Source organism: Lytechinus pictus, chromosome 1, assembly GCF_037042905.1.
Source record: "Lytechinus pictus isolate F3 Inbred chromosome 1, Lp3.0, whole genome shotgun sequence".
Classification (NCBI taxonomy): Eukaryota; Metazoa; Echinodermata; class Echinoidea; order Temnopleuroida; family Toxopneustidae; genus Lytechinus; species Lytechinus pictus.
In genome coordinates, this window is record NC_087245.1 from 29271091 (window position 1) to 29296289 (window position 25199).

At 35.7% G+C, this 25199-nt stretch overlaps 1 protein-coding gene across 1 annotated transcript in view; it reads right to left on the reverse strand.

Moving 5' to 3' along the window:
• The window catches only part of LOC135155247 (cholesterol 24-hydroxylase-like), a 30366-nt gene that overhangs the window by 4105 nt on the left and 1062 nt on the right, over positions 1 to 25199 (reverse strand). The window contains exons 2-11 of the mRNA XM_064104163.1: positions 24218 to 24298; positions 22833 to 22914; positions 22179 to 22339; positions 6016 to 6154; positions 4940 to 5053; positions 3319 to 3553; positions 2816 to 2888; positions 2308 to 2392; positions 960 to 1070; positions 89 to 177 (exon numbers count right to left, since the gene is read on the reverse strand). Of these exons, the coding sequence (XP_063960233.1) occupies positions 89 to 177; positions 960 to 1070; positions 2308 to 2392; positions 2816 to 2888; positions 3319 to 3553; positions 4940 to 5053; positions 6016 to 6154; positions 22179 to 22339; positions 22833 to 22914; positions 24218 to 24298 (1170 nt within the window). The remainder of the gene's footprint in view (positions 1 to 88; positions 178 to 959; positions 1071 to 2307; positions 2393 to 2815; positions 2889 to 3318; positions 3554 to 4939; positions 5054 to 6015; positions 6155 to 22178; positions 22340 to 22832; positions 22915 to 24217; positions 24299 to 25199) is intronic.

Sequence of the window (25199 nt, forward strand, 5' to 3'; positions counted from 1 at the left end):
GGTTCAGTTGTGTTCTACTTTATGGCTCTGGCCACCCCCGGCCCCCCACCCCCAAGATCCTAAAGATGACATGACGGACAATACTCACAGTTCATCACTTGGAATAAATCTATCGGGGTTGAAAAGGAGAGGGTCGTCAAAATATTCTTCCATTCGTGACGTCAGGTAAGTACTGAACTACATTAGTGAAAGAAATACAGTTCCAAAGTCACCAAACTAGAACACAAATCTGCTGGTATCATTTGAAATGCTTCACAAACCTTAAACTAAAGTGGTTATATTTGACTCAGAATACTAGATCTTTCGGGTCGTTAAAGACAAGTTTGAGAATGTCTACGTCTTAAGTCTGGATGAAATAGAAAGAAAAAAGAACAGTAATATTTTAGATAAACTATGAAGGTGGTTTCATATTCACTGACATGAACGTATATTCCTTTTTTAATATTCTTTTCACAACATACACTGAAGGGACACAAAGTGTTCATAATCATTGGCATTTGTCTGTGGCGCAAATAATAAAATAATAGTGTGTCGAAGCGGATGTTAACAAACGATTTCCAAATTTGATCAGTGACGTACTATTTTAGTAACCTATTCTATGCTATGTCTTTCTTTTTTTATATAATTTAAATATTACATTATGATATGTCAGCAAACGTTACACATCTTCATGCGAACATGTCCGAAAGTGTTAGTGCTCATCCTGATGAAAATGGGAAGGTCATTCGAGAAAAAAAATGTGCTAGTTGCTATTTGTCTCATTAGCTCGAGAACAATTTTTCGCAAATGTCCTTCCATTTTTTTTAAATCTGGATTATGTATTCAACTAACAATATCTTTAAAGGCATTTTGTCAGAGTATATCTACTTCACCGGTACATTTTTCGCGCATTCCTGTCTAAGGGTACATGAACAAAAACAAATACGCCGAAAATTGATTTCTTCTAGATATATACTTACAACTGTAGGTGATCCTTTTGGAATGACATAACCACAACTATTTACGTCACAAGCTAGAGCCCGCATTGTTCCAGTAACTGGAGGGTTAAGGCGCAGTGTTTCTTTAATGACCTACAAATGGAATCAAATTATCTTATTTTGTAAGTACTTTATTCGAGCATTTCCCACGTACAGGACAAGTCATTCAGATCATTTCAACAATTTCAATGCATCACACTTTAAAAGTATTCAAATTATGTTTGCTGAATTTACCATAGACATTTAACTGTTACGTGCACGATATTCGGTAAAAAAAATAAAGATAAAAAAATATATATTGAATAGTTGTATTGTAATAGAAGATATGCGCCTAACGGATATGGCAGCCGCGCCATGGACGCTATCGAAACGAAATATCATCTCGAGTTTTCTTCATTTTTATCGAACTACACTTATTTGTACATTAGCTGAAGTGGAAAAAAAAAGGCAGAGTTCAATCAAGCTTGTAATCTCATTCTTTAGTAAAGCATCAATTGGAAGAAGGACAGTGTACACCTAACTCCCCTGTTACGATTCGCACCACGATTAAAAGAGTAGCCTTACTCGTGGAATAATCGTATCGGATCGTATCAGATCAGTTATGGCAATCGCATTGATCATGAAAAAAAAACATTTTCGTGATCAGTTACGAAGGACACATCTTGGAGTTCGTAACGGATCGCGCTACACTGGAAACGAGGGATTAATGAAGCACACTGATGGTGTCACAACAAAACAAAGAGGATATAAAGTTGATACGACACACATATCATGAAGAAGCCATTAGACTGGCCCCATGAGGTTATTCAGATTGGAGTCTTACGAGGCGTTGAAGAGAAAGTGTGCTCAATTGCATATCAAGCACAAGTCCCTAAATCAAGCATGAAAGTGTGTTGTAAGAACGCTGAGATGAGATTGAACCATGGCCCTGGAAAGCGCGTTGGTGCTGGTGTTCTGAAGCACCCCCAAGAATTTCCTGGGGGCGCTGTGTGTATTATTCTCCATAGGCAGCACCCTGGAATTCTTGCAGGAGTGACAAAATGAAGAAATGGAACTCAAATTACCTTATTTTGTGGTTAAACCTCACCCACTCCTTTTTTGTTATGCTTTGCTTGTCAAATGTCTCCGGACCAAAATGACCTTCACTTTGTATACCCCCCTTTTTTTTTGCTTGTCAAATTTCTTGGGACCCAAATGACGTTCATTTTGTAGTAAATGTTTTTTCCTTTGCTTGTCAAATTAACACTAGCACCCCTTGTAAAAATCGTTCCCAGTGCCCTGGATTAAACCCATTGAAGGCCTAGCCTGCGTGAATGATACCGTTACATACCCGAGACATATATTCCAATTTGGGGAGGTCTGAGTACTCAATAACTGGTTTATTCCCAATGACTTCATCAACTTCTTCTTTTAACCTGTTTCAAGCCAAAGAAAAATAATAGGATAAATCAAAAGGGCAATGTCAATTCAACTGAAAATAAAACATGATTATGTCCATCATTTCAAAATTCCATTATAATGGAACAGAACTGAGTGCACGAATATAAGGACTTTCTACTAGATAACGTCAACGTATGATAATCTGCCGATTTTCTCTCAGATGTTTGAGTCACATTTGATGATGACCATTTATCAATACTTGAAAGATAATAGACCAGATTTGCATGATATAATAAAAGAACAGCATCAGATCTTTTAAAAAAGTCATGTTTCTTTTTTACACCCAAACAAATTAGAATTTCATTTCTAAGACATTCGAGTAAACCACTGAAATTACAGATTGACAATTAGGCACACGCATGTTTCAAATACGAAAAAAATAAAAGCAGATGTTTAACCTCTTAGCCACTCCTTCATGTCTCCCGAGCTCAAGTATGGTAAATGCGAGAAGATTGCTCGTTGTTTCTTGACCTTGAATTGTGAAAAATAATTAAACAAATATCAACCATACACATGATGATTATTTTGGTAACAGCATCTACAGCAACAACACAGATAAAAGAAATGATGATAAGAATAGTAATAATAATAATTATTACTATTATTATTTTAGAAAGAACGGTGCTTTTTTCACTCTTTGATATACATTAATGTAACTTTTGGTATTTTTGAACGCGGTAAACATAAAGTGATTCTTCTGGTCTTCTGCATGGGTTGGTAATATAATGACATTTATTTTTTGATCTAGTGCATCAAATCTGCTAGTACGAGATAATGAATTGGATCACCCAGATTGAGGGGGGAATTCAGTCTTGATTATATGCACTTATCAACTTCTAGAGACGGAATTTCAGGAAAAAATGTAAAGAAAAATAATTTGAGGGGAAGGCTTAAAGCTAACCTGCCACAAAAAACGTTCCAAGCTCGTCGAGCAGTTCTGCAATTTCAATATTCCGACCATTCCCAAGATCATCTTCCAATTTCAGAATACATGTCAGGATGTCCTTAGGCAACTCTTCGCCCCTCTTCTTTGCCTCTCTTCTCTTTTCAATGCATTCCTGGCCATATCTTCGTACCAGTTTAATGGCGTTGCGCACCGAGCGGCGATAATCACGAGCCTTGCTGCGAGCATCCACCTAAAAAATAAAGTTTCAATAAACAGTAAATGGATATAAAGATTACAATTGGGGAAATACCTGCACTGGGACAATAAGTATGCCAAGACGAACCATGATGGGCCGTTTAATAAAGCCACTCAGAAGATTAGAATCAGTCAAAGGTTAGGCACACCTATGTCAGAAAGGTTTGGCTCATAAACCTAGGAGTGAATCTGTACCCACTCTCGTTCAGAGATTTTTATCTCTGAAAAAAAAAAGAACCAAGAGGAAATGACAATGCCCATCCATTTCTAAAACAAATTCGACTTGTCCCATAAAGGAATATATTTTTTTGTTATTATTAGTACCATTTAGTAGTTATCTGTATTTAGATAGGTATAGGCCCTCCTTAAGTTAAAACAAGTGGAACGCCTCTGGTAGTCTCGCCGGCATTATGCGATTTGATATAGCAGCAGTGTTGGCTTTGAAAACAGCTATTGAATAATTATTCACAAAAGAAAACATTCATATGACAATAAAATACTATATCAATTGACCCATTATGGCCTTTGACCATGATCATGTGACCTAAGACGTGTGCAAAAAAATCATTCATACTTGATTACTCTGATGTCTATATTTCATGAACTATATCCATAAACTTTCTAAGTTATGGTGACAATCCAACAAATACCCCCAACATTACCAAAGTTCGTTGACCCTAAATGACCTTTGACCTTAGTCATGTGACTTAAACTTGAACAGGATTTTTAGAGATACTTGATTACCCTAATGCCCAAGTTTCATAAACTAGGTCTATATACTTTCTAAGTTATGATGACATTTCAAAAAGTGAACCTTGGTTAAGATTTCGATATTGATTCCCAACGTGATCTAAGTTCGTTGACCCTAAATGACCTTTGACCTTAGTCATGTGACTTAAACTTGAACAGGATTTTCAGAGATACTTGATTACCCTCATGTCCAAGTTTCGTGAACTAGGTCCATATACTTTCTAAGTTATGACATTTCAAAAATTTAACCTTCAAAAGATTTCAATGTTGACGACGCCGCCGCCGCTGTCGCCGTCTGAAAAGCGGCGCCTATCGTCTCGCTCTGGTACGCAGGCGAGACAACTAGGATGTTCTTCTGAGAGGTCTAGATTCTCTTTAAAAAAATGAAGTAAACGTAATACCTTGGTCACATTTGCTCTACGGCGGCCGTACGGCGAGTCGAAAACAGTCGTTTTAACATTTTTTGTACCAACTTCATATAGGTGGTTTGAATAAAAATTAATAAAACGGCTGTTTTCGACTCGCCGTACGGCCGCCGTAGAGCAAACGTGACCAAGGTATAAATAACAAATAAACACGCTTCATATAAAAATACTACAAAATGAATAAAATGGTGAAATTTATTACCAACCATGATCAGTGGGTTTTTAAATATAACATCCATCGCTTCAAGAGCGAGTGACACAGCCGATGGGAATGGACAATCGGGTGTCTCCACTGCGTTTGTATCCATGTTAAATCCGACCTGAGTGGTACATAAATTTGAGAAGGAACGTAATAGATCACCGGTTTGGATGGCAGTTCATCATGTTCATAGCGGAGTGCCCTGAATTAAAGGGGAAGTTCACCTTGACAAAAAGTTTATTGTAATAATAGCAGGGACAGTAATTAAAAATATTGAGAAAAAAATTGATAAAAATTCGTCAAATATTTAAAAAATACGTCGTATGCAAGTAGCTTCCCATTTATTGTGCGATTAAAATCAGTGAAATGTCACCCCCCCCCAAAAAAAAAAAAAAAAATGAATAAAATGGTTTTCATTGCAGTTCCTTATACACCCTCTCCTGAAAGAAAAACAATTAAAGTCACCATGAACCATTGAAATATGAAAATTTGTTCATTTTATATTACATGACATATGAGACATCACAAATCAAAAAAACTTCAAATTCTATTAAATAATTTTTTTCAATCTTTGATGAATTTTCCTAAAACTTCCACCCTGATTTTTTTTATTTGTTTGGTATTTTTAACAACAATTCTTTTTCGTCATTTTTTTTCCTTCATTCGCTTTACCCCATGATAAACAATATGCCTATTGAAAATCATACATATATATATATATGTATCCTTAGATGTGTAGATGCCGATGATTGTGCAAAGTGTTCAATGCTTTATATATATATATATATATATATCTACGGTTGTTTTATTCACCTTGTATTTTGCTATATATATATATATATATATATATATATATGTATATGTATATATATATATACATATATACACACACATATATACATATATACATATATTCATTTATAATCATCAAGCTTATACACTGCCAATAATTCAAATGTGCCAAGTTAACGATTGTGATAATACGATAAAAGATATTTGAATAAAAAAAAGTAGGATCAACAAGTGTTGCAATAAGAGAGGTTTGTGGAAAAGGAAGAGGGGGTGAAAAGAGCGGAGTGCTACCTTAGCAATAACATCCAAGGTGACATTGTTGAAATGATCTAACATTCTAATTAGAGTTTTGCCGTCAGCAAGGGGGACTAGGTGATCACGCAAACGTGTCGCACTGTCGTTGAAAAGATCCATCATTTGCATCAGATATCTGATTTAGACAATAAAATACGGAGCATTTATTCTTTAACACACGCCACAACACGCTCAGTTTATTACTACTTAAGGACGTTCCACAAAATGAAATCCATGTCCTTTTCACCAAATTTGGCACAGAGATACTTTACTAACTTCAAAATTATTACGGGTTCATGTGCTTGATTTGTGCTATCGGGCTTTGAATTACCCCCATTGAAAGGGCTCGAGAAATATGCAATAAAGATAACATTGTATATATATATATATATATATATATATATATATATATATACCCCACGAGATAACAGCGTTGAGTTTAAACCTCTATTACTCAGTCAAAATCCATGTAAATTTCAACAAATTTTAGATTGCAGTTCAGAATTTATATACTTAAGATAATTCTCTCATATTGCTATCATTTGCTCTTTAAAGTGTAGCAGCACCTTCAGTTTTGATAATAAGGTATGAAGGACGACAAAAACATCTAAAAAATTAGAAATTTATCAAACAGATTTAAGAAATACAATAAATGATGCACTATATTTAAAACCCATTTTCACCAAATTTTTCATGGTTGTAGAGGAAGGTATAATACATAGGTGTGAACATTAAAAATAAGGGATTCATGTGCTTGCTTTCAAACTATCAGCACTTTTGATGGAGCAAATGTGCTTTTAACGACACAAAAAACGTGTCAATAAGCTCGTATCTACATAAAGGACAATGCTACACCACTATCCCATTTAATCAAACTCGAAGCCATAGTCGTCATACTTCGCATCACTGCAGAGTAAAGTATTCTGAAGAGAGAGAGGCATTAAAAAAGTTAGTCTATAGATTTCTGTTAGAGTGCAGATGACTTGAAAAATCAGCTGATACCTGCAGCTGATTACTCATGTTCACTTATCATGACTTCAACGCGCATGGCGTAAAATGTGTACAGATAGGGATGCGCACAATCATAACTGAGGAACGTCCTTAAGCATGAAATATTATACACATAATGAATTTTTATGAGTGCAATGGACAGAATACTTCATGAGGTGAAAGATGAAATGATCCATTCAACGAGGCGTAGCCGAGTTAAATAGATCATTCATGCCATCTTTCACCGAATGAAGTATTCTGTCCATTGCACGAATGAAAAGAACATTCATTATTTAGTGACACCTACAAATGTATTTTTTTTTTCATATAAAATTTATGAATTTCGATGCAAAATATGCTCATGCAGTGCGAGCTCGGTCTGTTGATGTCGCGTCATTACATACAACACGCGCGTTGCAAACACGAGTGGTTTTACTTGTGGTGCCTGCTGTCTCGGTGCGCGCGTGCAATGGACACAATCGTATGGATCCAAATTGCACGATGAATGACGTCATTGCAAAATGCACTGAATGATCGATGTTAAACAATTCAAATGACAAGGATGTACTTAGGTGTCATAGAACACAATCTAGACACACAAAACCGCATAAAACATAAAATTACACGCGCACGCCACACACATGCCTCACCCACTCAACCCCAACGCACACACTCACCCATCCCCACACGTCGATGACGACCTATAACAGGCCGTGTTAAGTGGCGCCTATGTTTCGGGTAAATTTATGTGGGGAGCCATGAGGTAAAAAAATTATTGCAGCTATAGCTGCATCATCTATGCCTGCACCTGATCTGATTTCCACCATCACGGAGTCGAACTGCTAAAATGAGTAAGTTGTTAACTCTCAGGGATTATGATGTATCCTTACATGTTTTTTTAACCCAGATATATTTTCCATCTACATACATTTGGTAGGCCTAGTTTCCTTTTCTAAAAGAAATGAAGGTGATTTCTTTTGCGCGATAAGTACATCAACATCATTTCATACTCCTTCTTTATTTCATAAAAAAAAAAATCATGTTTCAAATTATATCATGCCCTTCATGATATATGGGGAGCTTCTCAATCAGACCAAGTTATTGCAAAGGTGATTTCCCCCTTTTGATAGAATGAGTGGATTTCATTGTTCGCGCCTTCTGTCACTTTTCGCATACGCCATTTTATGGCTCGTTTTTGTGGCTGTTTGACAAGGATGGTAGAGATATACTATACTGCTACTACTTCTGCAAGATCATTTTAGTCAATTTCTCACAAATCAAATTTATAATGCGATCTATATCAAGTTATACGCGCAACGACTCTCATTCTAACACAATAGAAGTGTTTTATTTTACCCCTTTCATAAACCCAATTATGCGGCTAATAGCAGCATAATTTGGTCGTAAAATCGGAGGAGGACCAGAGTTATTCTCGGCAAACAAAATGACAAAACAAAATAATATGCGATTATGTCGTGGCTTTATTCAATAGAGATGAACGCTTCCCGAAATTGGTGTCACAATCACATAAGTATAAAACATGGATATGAATACCTCTGATTAGAGACTTACATTCATGTATATCTGAAACCAACCGATAGCCTCGAATTAGCTCCCCGAAGGGGGGTTAAACCCCCGGCTAGAAGGCCCCCCTCCCAGAAAATTCAACGTTAAATTTCGCGGCTGCTTTCCCACTGGTTCTCTGCTAGCCGGACAGGAATACCAGCACAGCTATGAACTACATTTATGAGCTACCGGCAAATCGGTGGATTACAGATGTCATACTTATATCATATAATATACATATATATATACCAGCCTTCCCGCATGAGAAATTGGGTGAGGCCTAAATTTCACGAAAAATATAAATGTATACAGAATACCAGCCTCCCCGCCTATGAGATCAGGTGAGGCCTAAACTGAAAGTTCGAGCGTGACACCCTTACATAAAATATAAATGTATACAGAATACCAGCCTCCCCGCCTATGAGATCAGGTGAGGCCTAAACTGAAAGTTCGAGCGTGACACCCTTACATTCAAATCTACAATTGCGTTCTTAAAGTACTATGTAAAGTTATAAATAAATCCCCTTCGTCTAGGTACCGAATGAGGACCCGATTCAATATGAAATATTAATCAACGTACATGGCATCAAAGTGGAAAATCTAATAACTAGAGGCGAAAATATAATTCACTGCTTTAAACACCTTGCAAAAGTGACCATTGTGGATTAAAGAACATATGCCATGTCAATAATAAGACAATACAATTCATGTGAATTACCAATATATAACGAACACCCAGCCACAAAAACGGGTAAGGGCGAAAACCCACCTGACCACAGTCCAAAATAGATCAGAAGGATAAAATTCCCTTACGGCCCACATTTCTAAATGCACGACGATCTTTGTATTGTTTTGGTGTGCGACCAGGCAAACTGCCTCCGGATTTGAATTCGTGTTTCGTTATATAAATCAATATTATATTAATGTAAGTAAACTAATTCAAATGCCCATTATCGACAGCTCTACATCCCGTTATTCCATTCTGAACGAGCTGTACATTCCAATAAAACACAAATCAACTCTGAATGATACGTATAGCGTATCTTCATTCTCGACCTTCTCCAACGCATGTGTTTAAACAATATTCCAACATCGTTTGACCCAAACGTACCGTTTACATGGGTGGTTGTTGGGGAGGAGGTGGGAAAATTACAAGCGAATATTTTGTACGTTCATCTCCGTTGAAAGCCAAGACTAAAATGAAGGATTTTTCGCGCCTTCACACCTAGGCGCGCGCGCCAAAACATGCGCGCTCCTTGCGCCCAGTACAAATTATTATCATTGTGCGCATAAACCAAACAGGCTGGCGCTCCATTGTGACGTATCACCTCGTCAACCGCGCCATTCCAAATTACAAATACCTTCATGACCTGGCATTGTTCACCGACTAATAAATCATTTTAAATCGCCGAGTCGTCTTTAAAATACATTATTCTCGGCAAACAAAATGACAAAACAAAATAATATGCGATTATGTCGTGGCTTTATTCAATAGAGATGAACGCTTCCCGAAATTGGTGTCACAATCACATAAGTATAAAACATGGATATGAATACCTCTGATTAGAGACTTACATTCATGTATATCTGAAACCAACCGATAGCCTCGAATTAGCTCCCCGAAGGGGGGTTAAACCCCCGGCTAGAAGGCCCCCCTCCCAGAAAATTCAACGTTAAATTTCGCGGCTGCTTTCCCACTGGTTCTCTGCTAGCCGGACAGGAATACCAGCACAGCTATGAACTACATTTATGAGCTACCGGCAAATCGGTGGATTACAGATGTCATACTTATATCATATAATATACATATATATATACCAGCCTTCCCGCATGAGAAATTGGGTGAGGCCTAAATTTCACGAAAAATATAAATGTATACAGAATACCAGCCTCCCCGCCTATGAGATCAGGTGAGGCCTAAACTGAAAGTTCGAGCGTGACACCCTTACATAAAATATAAATGTATACAGAATACCAGCCTCCCCGCCTATGAGATCAGGTGAGGCCTAAACTGAAAGTTCGAGCGTGACACCCTTACATTCAAATCTACAATTGCGTTCTTAAAGTACTATGTAAAGTTATAAATAAATCCCCTTCGTCTAGGTACCGAATGAGGACCCGATTCAATATGAAATATTAATCAACGTACATGGCATCAAAGTGGAAAATCTAATAACTAGAGGCGAAAATATAATTCACTGCTTTAAACACCTTGCAAAAGTGACCATTGTGGATTAAAGAACATATGCCATGCCAATATATCTTATGACAACAGTGTTTAGGCGGCATAATTTGACAAATTACCGCCAAACGAGAATATATTTTATATATATGATCGGCCGCCAAACACTTCATTCATTTTTTAAGCCTTCGTTCATAATTCAGTCTAGTTTTGCATTAGCTGGCCAAGCTAAATCAGTTATCATGCATATGTAGTCAAGTAGGCCTCCAAGCCCTCCAATAATTTTAAATGAATTTAAAATATATCATCTTTGTATAAATTCTTTGTACAGCCTTGACGTCGCTGTCTTACATGACACAGTTACCTGAAGGCTGGCATTCTTTGCCTCTAGCTATTCTGGCTGATATAAGAGTGATCATTTTATATGCAGTATACCTGTTTTATATTCTTGACCAACATACCAGCCCGTTTTAAACCAGCATGAAATGACAAATACTTTGCACCTGAATATTTCACTTATTGCATTCCAAAACCAGATAGAAAAATTCAATTCAAGCATATGAACAAATATCCATCTCAAGTATAATGAGAGCATGAAAAACACTTCAATGTATTCAGCTGTTGGAAAAATCTCCCAATAGAAATACATTAAAACATAACCGTGTCAGAACTTCATTCACAATTAAAATCTGATTACCATGCGCAAAACTAAACAAAACATATGAAGGAAGACAAGATAATATGCCATTTGAAGTATCATGATTTTGATACAAATCTATTGCAATCTTCAAAATTGAAATTCATTGCATCACTAATTTTGATAAGTTATCAATGGTGGCTGAACGCCTTCAGCTTGACCATATAATTAACAAATACTGGCATCCCAACATTGCTAAACTAGCAATGCATGCCGCACTGAGGTACTGCCTCTGTCTTGTTGTCCCATTTGCCATACATGTATAACAGTGCATAATTTAACCCTATGCACACAAATAATTCAATTGTGGACAATCGATCGATAAAAACCAAACACGGCATTTAGCTAGTCACTTCACACTTAATTCCAACAAATACGGTACATATCATACCATTCTGAGTTGTAATTTTATTTTATTCATTTTTTCATTATTAGTATTTTTTATGGATTTTATATACTGTTCTGTTGGAAATGAGATAAGATAAAATCTGAAACTGAAAACTTGAGTAACATCCACAGAATAACCCCATATTACCAATGGAGTATAACCATGATAACTGAAGGCACTAAAACCAATTAGATGGCCGAAAGCCATCAGTTTGACCATATAGTTAACACATACTAGCATCCCAACATAGCTAAACCAACAATGCATGCCGCACTGAGGTACTGCCACTTTCATGTTGTCCCATTTGCCATATAATTATAACAGTGCATGACTTAACTCCATGCACCCATATGATTCAATTGTGGACAATCGATCAATTAAAATCCAACCACAGCATTTAGTTAGTCACCTCACTCTTAATGCCAACAAACACACATCATACCATTCCTGAGTTATAATGGATTTTGAATACTGTTCTGTTGGAAATGAGATAAAATAAAAACTGAAACTGAAAACTAGAGTAACATCCACAGAATAACCCCATATAACCAATAGAGTATAACCATGATAATTGAAGGCACTAAAACCAATTTGAACATGAAACCTTCCCGATCAGGACTACTCCGTTAGAGCTACACTCCTCATGCAGCCAAACTAAGAACCAGTGAACATAAACTGGAATTTTACCGGGGATGTTTCATTTTTCGATTATGTATTCACATATCGACGTAAAACATGACTGACTTTTTGTCTTATCATCTTCACCACATCCATGAAATAATTGTTTATTTCAAAAATAAAATAACATCCGACGAGTAGTCCTTCAAAGGATAATGAATAAAATTTGAAGTGCCTTATACATTTATACATCCATATATATATATATATATTTGTCCTGAACAATATGTTACATTCTTGTTGGCAAAAGCACAAAGAGGCAAAGGGCTTTCTTCATATGTTCAAGTTCCAATCCCTTCCAAGTGAACAATGTGGAGGACCTAATAAAAAGTCTGAAAATGAAATCATAATGAACTCATCCTCATATCATGGACTCATTATTCAAGATAGCCCACTGTATCATGATGTTTCAAACATGAAATTGTTTTCCCTGCTGCAATACTGTTCCTTGAAGGCTAAGATGTTTGTTCACCAGTTTTTTTTACTGAAGAAAACCTCTATTCCTTGGACTACGTATTATAAATCCACACCTGTCGGTAAATTATTTAGATGAAGACGTTGACCACTGCTCCAATTACGGTAATTTCCGGCAGCATAGTTCTCAGGCTATACCCAGTTCATTTCTATTTATTACAAGAGCGTATTAACGCCAAAATTGACATCCATTACCATGGACTCTAGGCTATCTGGTCAGGAACTAGATCCAACCAAAGGGAAACTCTTTGCAGCCAGACTTGGAGCGTTCTAGGTCATACTATAGTCCTGATAGTAGGTCCAATTGTCATCAAACATTCCTGCCAGCCTACCTTGCCTCGCAGTAGTCAGCTTGAATCCATTTTATCCAAAGAGCCGACTCTGCAAAAGAAAACAAGAAAAAAGCCTGGGCAGAACACCTAAATCTGTATCTCGTACCAAAACGGGTTTGTCCCTCTGCTTTCCCTTTCAATTTATCACTCAATTATGAGCTTAACACGAAAGGAGCAGCTTCCCGAAACATCTGAAAACCGCCTTCACGGAATAATCAGTAGTCCTGCTCCTTATGTTTCATTTTTTAACTTTAATTTTCCAATTCCCTACAGTACAACCCCAACCAGCGATGCAATATCATCTGCATACATGTTCGTGTCGCAACTTAGACAATATTTCAAAACCAGATTAAGCTTCAAATAATCTGTTCCAAATGACTATAACTGTTATTATTTTGAAATATATTATCATTATTATTTCAGTATTCAGTTTACCTCTATATCACTGCAGAAATAATCGAGCCAAATTATTGCATCCAGCCCATTGGAAACATTTTCATACTCAACGGGCCACCAACAAAATATTTCACACGCTGTACAATTCCAAAAAAGAAGATGTACTTTTGTAACCTGGTTCCTGATTGTGCAATCGGTAAATTTCGTTTGATTGGCCAGTTTACCTACATGGCTTATTGCATTAAAGGCATCCGTATTGTGTCCCCCGAAAGCAAAGGGGGAATGACAGCATGGTGCATCTACAAGATTTCAGACTTTCCCACACATGCCCATTTACACTCAATGCCTTCCAGGAATTAACTCCTCATTATTTATTATTTTATTTGCCGCCTTGATCATTTATACCAAATCTATAATAATTATCATTCTTTTTAAAATGATATTATCGATATTATCTCAGTTCAAATCATTGACCAGCCAAATAGGCCTATTTGATACATACCTTGAACCATGAGGTGTAACTAGGTTCAATTGTGAAGCGCTTTGAGCAGTTCGACTTCGAGGTTGATATAAAGCGCTATATAACAACCAGTAATTAAATTCAATTCCAATAGGGCCTAAGCATTTCTATTTCTTTTACACAAAATAAAATCCACACAAAATCATCGCACATAAACGACTCCTATTACATAAAGGTTTCTTATTAGGAGGCCTATAATATTATAACAAACTGCTCGTTGAACCCCTTGACTTCAATCTAAACTAATTTGGGGATTCCAAGCTAGTTCGAAATTACATCCGACTATTATGTGCATGGTAAGTCTACTTTTACGTGTACCATGTTTCCTCGAAACGTGAAGCTCACATTTCCAGCAAGCATCGGCATTCAATTCATGCAAAGTGAATTCCAAAAAACCAACCCCTTTCAAGGCGTAAATGTATAAACAGAACTCCTTGTTGCAAGGTGGAGGTATTTATATTTAATGTATAATCATTATCACACTGTATCATCAACATCAGCAATAAATAGTATTATTTTCAATACTATCAACTCTAGTTATTTTCCTTTAAAAGACTGTAAGAAATCCATACAATCACATGTCATAATGCTAAGCCACATCCGCTACTTTTCAAGTGACTGATTCAACAATAATATCATGCCCGTCGCAGTCTGTAGATGTTCATTTAAAAACTGAGTAGACGTATGCATATCTAGTATAAGCTCTTCCACTACCGGTCTATCCACATAATTTTTAGACCGAGAACACAGCTCATGCTGGCCAATATCCAGAAAAAGTCACAGAGGTCAAATACTACTTTTATAGGCCTAACTGAACCAGCTGATTTATCCCCAAAACAGACATGTAAAACCGCGTCTACTGTATTAAAGTAGATCTAACGTTGGACCTAGCCTAATTTCCTCTGTGGTGTCACCATTAAATTGTAGTCCGAGTACCTGTTCTAGTAGTAGACTACTTGTAAATTTATAACAAAGACAAAGTGACATTTCTCACTCAGTTATTTATCAGTACCGAAAAAATTCGAACTTTTTTGCCAATCACTAGTAGACCCTCTGCTATTCTCACCATTTTTGCCAAAAACGGCGGCTTAAAATTAATCATGGTCTTAAATACATTTTAGCCTAGCCCATCACTAGGCCTAGAATAAGCTGTAATGCTAGAACCAATTTCATATCGGCCTCTATAGACTTCATTTTTTTTTTTTTTTTTTTTGATTTTCCATCGTAAATATACATCGATTCTGGCCGAAGTTTTAGAACCTCAATGTAGGCATATACTGAGGAGACTAACCCCAATTTCCAAACCACCGGCTGTGAAAATGTATTTACATCCATATTAATCACAGCCATGAACTAGGGCCTACACCTAATACGATACGGTAATTAACGTTAATAAAATTGTTGAACTCATTTTAAAAATCACCATGACACACCTAGTGACCTAGTTCAGACACTAAAACAAGTCGTCAAGTAGGAACAGGCCTAGGCCCGTGTTTGAATTATGACGATAACCCCTCCCTTTTCCATCATGATCGTATAAACCGCTTGGACCAAATTTAAAATTAATTCCAGGCCAAGTCCAAGCTATGTCTTATTATGGCTTGACATATGACCTACATTCAAATCTAAACCCCAATTGTGTTAACAAGCCAAATAGCCCCCCCCCCCCATCGAACCATGTTTGCCTGACTACCTTAACTAGTCTTATACCTGGCCTATGGTTGGTAATAGGATCTTCGCGTTCTAACGTGAAAACCGGGGGGGGGGTTGACGGGCCATGAAATTGAAATGAAAAGGACTCAGAGCCTATTAACTCCTGACCAATAAGAACATGATTTTGTTCGAAATCTAAAGCCAGGCCTAGACAGGCCTACCTGCTCGTTACAAAGCAGGCCTCTTCTACGATTCATTTAAGCCTAACTTCTACTCTAAGTTAGCACTACATCAATAGGCTTAGCGTTAGGCCTAGACCTACTAGGCCTATACTATTTGACACTAAACCATAGACCTAAATCTAGACTGAGTCTAGCCTAGATCTATTTCCTGCTTCGTACTCACCGGATAGGCTAGGTCTTGTAGAGACTGGAACTTGTGAATTGTCTGGTAGTGGTACCGACCACGAGTACCCCGTTCCCCGTTCCGTCTGCCAATCCAGACCGTCGCCTCACCTCCCACAAGCAGACTCGAGAGCTCGGACTCAGCCTCCGGAGTAGGACCTCTGACTTCCGACAAACATTCAATACTCATAGTCATATCATTGGGTGATCATGATGAATCATAGTCGACTGTATCATGGCGTCGCCGACAATGTCTAACTTATGCATGATTTCGTTGCCAATGTAGGCCTAGGCCTAGTCTCTAACCTTGTGCCAGGGCCCGTGCTCAAATGTTTTGTTGGCTGGGTTGGCTGTTGCCAGTCCCAAATCCTGCTCGTTAACGACAAGACTCTCAGACTCAATAAAAATTCCAGGCTTATGAAAAGCCGAATGAACTGAATTCCACCTAGCAGCTTGAGTCACATTCTCATCATTCGTTCCCATCGTTGCTGAAACCAAACAGCTCAAAGTTAGGGCCCAGCCGATCTGCTGACTGCTGTAATCGATACGGTCGCTCCCCGTCGTATTAAACTTGGTTCAAAGTCAAAGCAGACGAGTTATAATTGTTAATGTTAGGCCAGGCAAGAAATAGAGCATCAATCCATCATCAAGTAATTCGGACTGCATTTTCAGCTTCATAAGCGAAATTGTTGTGAGTCCCTATCGATGATGGTTTCAACAAAAAATTCTTGTAGATTTCGTTGTTCTTTGTAGATTACGACGTCTTCAAAAATGCAAGGTCGTAAGAAAAATTACAAGCGAATATTTTGTACGTTCATCTCCGTTGAAAGCCAAGACTAAAATGAAGGATTTTTCGCGCCTTCACACCTAGGCGCGCGCGCCAAAACATGCGCGCTCCTTGCGCCCAGTACAAATTATTATCATTGTGCGCATAAACCAAACAGGCTGGCGCTCCATTGTGACGTATCACCTCGTCAACCGCGCCATTCCAAATTACAAATACCTTCATGACCTGGCATTGTTCACCGACTAATAAATCATTTTAAATCGCCGAGTCGTCTTTAAAATACATTATCCGCATTATTTTGATGCTGCTATTATCCGCATAATAGCGGCATCGGGACCAGATTTTTATGAGGCGCCGAATGTACCAATATTATATAGAACAATTATTTGTTATATAATCATTATTTATTAAATAATAACTATTATTTATATATAATTTACATTTTATTTGTAAATAACTACTATCATATAAAATATCATTTCTAATTATTTATATATAATTCCAAGTAATACTTCATTATTTGTAAATAATAATAGTTCGACATTCCATTATTTATAAATAATGATTATTTGTTTTTCATTATTTATAAATAATGATTATTTGTTTTTCATTATTTATAAATAATGATTATTTGTTTTTCATTATTTACAAATAATGATTATTTGTTTTTCATTATTTATAAATAATGATTATTTGTTTTTCATTATTTATAAATAATGATTATTTGTTTTTCATTATTTATAAATAATGATTATTTGTTTTTCATTATTTACAAATAATGATTATTTGTTTTTCATTATTTATAAATAATGATTATTTGTTTTTCATTATTTATAAATAATTTGTTGAGTTTTCCATTATTTATAAATAATGATTATTTGTTAAATAATGAAAACGTCTACTTCATTATTTATAAATAATTTTTTCGAGTGCACCATTATTCTCATTATTTATAAATAATCATTATTTAATGTTCGAGTTTTCCATTATTTATAAATAAAGATTATTTGTTAAATAATGAAATATCTACTTCATTATTTATAAATAATAATTTTGTTTCAATATCCCATTATTTATAAATAATCATTATTTATAAACAATTTTTACAGTTTGCCATTATATACAAATAATCATTATTTATATACAAATAACCATTATTTATTAAATAATGCCATTATTTATTAAATAATGCCATTATTTATTAAATAATGGAAAACTCGCTATAACATGCAAATGTGGGACCGCCCATGATATGAATATTCATGATGCGATTTCCTTTTTCGTGATTTTTCTTCACAAATTTTTGTCCATTTCCTCTTCATAATGACATTTCTTGAAGCAATTTTCTAGGGATATGGTCTGATTGTAATATTCTTCATTTTCTATATAACTTCGTCTTCGTAGAAATATCAAAAAGTGTAATTTTATACGATTTTTCCTACAGTTCACAATTCCCATAGGCGCGCGTGTACGGTAGGGACAACCGGTGAATCGACGGAGTGCTCTTCATCGAAATACTACGTTGGTTGGTCCCCGGAAGTGGCGGGCGGAATTTAGCCCGAATCCTCGATGGAAGTCGATCAAGTGCATATGAGCTGAGAGAGTGAAATATCAGTGTACTTGTACAGGCCCTTCTACTTTTTATAAATATTTCTTGTTGCTTTTTTTTTTTGTTAAGTTAATTTTTCCTGGTGTAAAGATAAGTTTCAGTTCTAATAATGCACTTCAAATACATTTTGGAGTGTCTGTTTGAGGCGTTTGGGGCGATTTCACCCTGGCCCCAAAATGCTCGCAATGACAATACGGGGGCATGATGACCCCTAAATTTTTAAAAACTTATTTTTCTATTGAAAATTATCACAAAATTCACCAAAAGTGTGCACGAAAGCCTTCGTATTTCACTTTTAAAACTCCGAAAAGTGCCCAAATGACAAGCTTGGTCGCTTCGCTGTGTCGCTTTCAACTTGAGAACGTTTACGCGTCTGCTCCCCCCCCCTCCTCCGAAAGAAATTCTGCATGTATACGGCCATGCTCTAAAGAGCCTGGCACATTGATTTATGTATACTTTCATTTTCATTATTTTTATCTCATTATCAACATGGCCTTACGCATAATTTTTTCCAGGGGGGCCGGGGCCGGAGCATGACGCGCGTTAACTTTCTCAAAAAAATCTTGAAAGCGAGACAGCCACGGGACCAAGCCCAAATGACAAGCTTTGTCGCTTCGCTGTCTCGCTTTCAACTTGAGAACGTTTACACGCGTCTGCCCCCACCCCCCGAAAGAAATTCTGTGAACGGCCATGCTCAAAAGAGCATATGGCACATTGATTTATATGTACTTTTCATTTTCATTATTTTTATCACATTATCATCATGGCCTTACACAGAATTTTTACCGGGGGGGGGGGGGGCAGCTAGGACGCGCGTAAAGTTTCTCAAAAAAATCTTGAAAGCGAGACAGCGACGCGACCAAGCTCAAATGACAAGCTTGGTCGCTTCGCTTTCTCAAGATTTTTATGAGAAAGTTTACGCGCGTCCTGCTCCCCCCACCCCCCCTCCCCCCGGAAAAAATTCTGCGTAAGGCCATGATGATAATGTGATAAAAATAATGAAAATGAAAAGTACATATAAATCAATGTGCCATATGCTCTTTTGAGCATGGCCGTTCACAGAATTTCTTTCGGGGGGTGGGGGCAGACGCGTGTAAACGTTCTCAAGTTGAAAGCGAGACAGCGAAGCGACAAAGCTTGTCATTTGGGCTTGGTCCCGTGGCTGTCTCGCTTTCAAGATTTTTTTGAGAAAGTTTACGCGCGTCATGCTCCGGCCCCGGCCCCCCTGGAAAAAATTATGCGTAAGGCCATGTTGATAATGAGATAAAAATAATGAAAATGAAAGTATACATAAATCAATGTGCCAGGCTCTTTAGAGCATGGCCGTATACAGAATTTCTTTCGGAGGAGGGGGGGGGGGAAGCAGACGCGTAAACTTTCTCAAGTTGAAAGCGACACAGCGAAGCGACCAAGCGTGTCATTTGGGCACTTTTTGGAGTTTTAAAAGTGAAATACGAAGGCTTTCGTGCACACTTTTGGTGAATTTTGTGATAATTTTCAATAGAAAAATAAGTTTTTTAAAAATTAGGGGTCATCATGCCCCCGTATTGTCGTTGCGAGCATTTTGGGGCCATGGTGAAATCGCCCCAAACGCCTCAAACAGACACTCCAAAATGTATTTGAAGTGCATTATTAGAACTTAAACTTATCTCTACACCAGGAAAAATTAACTTAACAAAAAAAGCAACAAGAAATATTTATAAAAAGTAGAAGGGCCTGTACAAGTACACTGATATTTCACTCTCTCAGCTCATATGCACTTGATCGACTTCCATCGAGGATTCGGGCTAAATTCCGCCCGCCACTTCCGGGGACCAACCAACGTAGTATTTCGATGAAGAGCACTCCGTCGATTCACCGGTTGTCCCTACCGTACACGCGCGCCTATGGGGATTGTGAACTGTAGGAAAAATCGTATAAAATTACACTTTTTGATATTTCTACGAAGACGATGTTATATAGAAAATGAAGAATATTACAATCAGACCATATCCCTAGAAAATTGCTTCAAGAAATGTCATTATGAAGAGGAAATGGACAAAAATTTGTGAAGAAAAATCACGAAAAAGGAAATCGCATCATGAATATTCATATCATGGGCGGTCCCACATTTGCATGTTATAGCGAGTTTTCCATTATTTAATAAATAATGGCATTATTTAATAAATAATGGCATTATTTAATAAATAATGGTTATTTGTATATAAATAATGATTATCTGTATATAATGGCAAACTGTAAATATTGTTTATAAATAATGATTATTTATAAATAATGCCGGGGATATTGAAACAAAATTATTATTTATAAATAATGAAGTAGATATTTCATTATTTAACAAATAATCTTTATTTATAAATAATGGAAAACTCGAACATTAAATAATGATTATTTATAAATAATGAGAATAATGGTGCACTCGAAAAAATTATTTATAAATAATGAAGTAGACGTTTTCATTATTTAACAAATAATCATTATTTATAAATAATGGAAAACTCAACAAATTATTTATAAATAATGAAAAACAAATAATCATTATTTATAAATAATGAAAAACAAATAATCATTATTTGTAAATAATGAAAAACAAATAATCATTATTTGTAAATAATGAAAAACAAATAATCATTATTTATAAATAATGAAAAACAAATAATCATTATTTATAAATAATGAAAAACAAATAATCATTATTTATAAATAATGAAAAACAAATAATCATTATATATAAATAATGAAAAACAAATAATCATTATTTATAAATAATGAAAAACAAATAATCATTATTTGTAAATAATGAAAAACAAATAATCATTATTTATAAATAATGAAAAACAAATAATCATTATTTATAAATAATGAAAAACAAATAATTATTATTTATAAAGAATGGAATGTTGAACTATTATTATTTACAAATAATGAAGTATTACTTGGAATTATATATAAATAATTAGAAATGATATTTTATATAATAGTAGTTATTTACAAATAAAATGTAAATTATATATAAATAATAGTTATTATTTAATAAATAATGATTATATAACAAATAATTGTTCTATATAATATTGGTACATTCGGCGCCTCATAGATTTTGACTTTACGAATGCATTTCCAAATAATGCGGATAATTGCCATGGTGCGGTCACAAGGTCACCCTTTTCCAACACAACCGCATCGGAGGGGGCGTGTGCAGTTGCCATGACGATTATCCGCCTTTTTCAAGACGGCCGCTCGTAAAAATAGTGCGGATTATTTTCCGAGTTTTTGAACGCAATTTTTATTGAATTATCCGCATTACTCTTAGGCGGCTAATTGGAGGATGGGTTTATGAAAGGGGTATAAGAGGTGCCTAAGTGTTGAGCGCAGTCAGACAGAGGGCGAGAGTCCAACTACTTTGCAATGACAACCAGGGTGATTAACAAGTTCAAGACTGGTTTGTAGTGTAAACAATCGCTTGAATGTTTGATATACTCACTTGCGATTAAAGGCAGGGTTCAGCAAAGCTCGACGGCTATGCCATTTCTCGTGATCAGTTTGTGAAACCAGTCCATTGCCCATGAATCTCTCGCCAAAGACAGAGTAGAAGAAATCATAGGTAAGATGAGGTTTGAGATGCCGGCTGTCAAGGCAAACATCCTGATAAGACAGGAAATGAACATCATAAAATATATTAATAAGAGACTCCAAAACTCCCATGTTTCGGGCTTTCCGCAAGCGATCTCCATAGTCAATTTTCAAAAAAACCTTCCGGGATAATTTTTTCTCGTCCTAACTCTTTTGCTCTCCCACCCCTGCAAAAATAGAATCTGCATCGCTGTCATAACATTTACCTCATTTATGCTTATTATGAAAGATAGGTAACTGATGTAATCCTAATGGGGCCCTGTTACACCCCCAAATGTACAAAACGCTCATAAAAGTATTTAAAAAATGATACAAATATATTATACTTTACCCCCCTGGTCCCCCCAACACCCACAAGTGTAATAATTTGACCCACAAACGTAATAGCGCTCTTTACCCCCCCCCCCCCCCCCCCAAAAAAAAAAAAAAAAAAAAAACTCGAGAGTGAGGAGTATGCATGGAAAATAAAATGATTATACAAGAGAGTCGTATCTAGTTCACTTACCTTCACCGTTTTAGGACTGGAGCATATTACCATTGGTCGTAAGATAAATCGTATACAATAGACTGGTCCAAGTTCCCTCGACCTTAGAAAAAATAAAAGATGTTGATAGTGAAAATAAAGTAAGTACACTAATTTTCATCTTGTTAACTCTTTCTTTTCTTCCTATTGAATTATTATTTTAAATGCCTTTCTTTCTTCCTTCCTTTTTTGCGTTTCCTTTTTTCTTCTTTCCATTTGCCTTGTTTTCTGTAAGAATACAATGTCATAGCGAAGACATCATCGGCACGTTCACTTGCATACTGAAAAAAAAATTGTTTGTTTTTATTTCCATATAAAAAGTCATAATAAAATACATGAAAATCATAAAAATATTTACAATGTAGGATAGCCCATTTAAGTGATATTTACAAAACATCACTGTTCTTCCACAGGGTCCTTATCAAAACGAAAATTATGTGCATATTACTGTTTTTTGTTTTTTAAAAAGTTAAGCGAAATTTTAAGTGTCATAAGCCTAACTTTACTTATTTACATCCATTTTTAATGAAACTTTTTTTTATTGTTCCCTATTTTGGGGAGGTCACTCACTACTAACCTTTCTCTATCTTTCTCTATCCAACATCGTCTAAATGACCAACTAAATTCAACCACACATCAATGACTCATATAGGGATTTTACCATCTCTTATAATCATCTTTGAATTTGCCATCTTAGAATTTATGGTACCAGCCAAATCACCCAAATAATTAACAGAGGGCAGCCTTTACCATCACCTTGCTCATTATCCAATTCAATTGAATTTTATTCAATTCAATAATGGCTTTATTTTGAGAAATGTATACACGAAAAAAGTCCGAAGGCTCATCATATTCACGAAGTAAAAACATGTATATTATCATTATGACTTGGGTTTTAACAGTGCTAGACTACTAATCCACACAGGCCATATACTATGTAAATCATCAAATGTTCTGACAGGTTCCAAATAAAGACTGAAATTGATGAGAAAGATTGAAATTACAGTATTAAAAAAATCAAAGGTACAAAATATTGATGTGTTTGGATATTGAATCAAGAGTAATTTTGAAAAGACAATAATTGCAGGTAAATTAGCAAAGTTACAAATATAAAAAAAAAAAACATATCAATATTTGTTGTATAGTGAAGGTAGATTGCCAAACGATATTAAATCCACAAGCAATTTATATATTGTCAATTTAAGATTTTAAAGATACAGTGATCTTATTTACAAACATTTTAAAATTCAACAGCCCTTTCTCATAATGATCCTGCTGTACCACCTAAACAATTTTATTACCAGGTCAGGATTGCAATTTCAATTCATCATTTATTATAATTGAGATTTCAACATATTTCAACTTACCATTGGTACAGGAGTGCCAGCAGAGAAAATTCTAATTTCTTTCTAATAGCGTTAACGTGAGACAAATTACCAGTGACGAAACTATAAATGGGAAAGAATACACAGAAAAGAGCTCAAACTTTTCCAATATTTCATCTGATTTCAATATGATAAAGAGGTAAAGAGACAAGTTATGTAGTTTAGCATGATTATTGCGTATAACCATGGAGCTATAAAATAGCTCCATGGTATAACTAAGAAGCCCAGGAAATCCGGGGTGTGTCTGTCAGTATAATTTCTATCCAAAAGAATCGTCTCGGCCAATCAGATGAATTAATTTCAGTAGCTTATTACAGCTACTTAGAAATCATTGATGAGACACCTCCTGACACTTTTCCCTATTCTAACATAGAACAATGCAGGGAAATTTGGAAATATTTCAAGATATGAAATAAAATACAAGATAAACATTATTAGCATGTGACATCATATACTCCCTAATTTGTATAGTACTGTCGATGCTAATTATGCATATAAGCGTGTTGTGAAAATATTATGATGATAGAAATGACTGTGATAATAACAAAAATAACAATAATGGTAGTTTTTATTGATATGAATAATGATGGTAACTGCAAAATCAAAATGATAATTAGATAATAATGTTCACTAGAATAATACAAAGGAGAATGTACAGAATGTGGGAAGAGAGAGAGAGAGACAATACAAGAAGGTGGGGAAGAGAGCGGGGAAGAGAGACGATAAAAGAAGGTGGATGAATAAACGAAGAAGGAACTTACAAAATAATGAGAACAAGCAAGGTTTGAAAAGGTTCTGATTTTCAAAGGGAAACCCATCCCAACGAAAAGATGATTGAATAAAAAGATTTTAAAGAAAACGCACAACTTAACATACCTCTGAAAATCTCATCAAAACTGGATATAAAAGAGATCTAGGGCATTTTTAGATATCGCTGTTTTTCACAAAACGGTTAATTCAAATT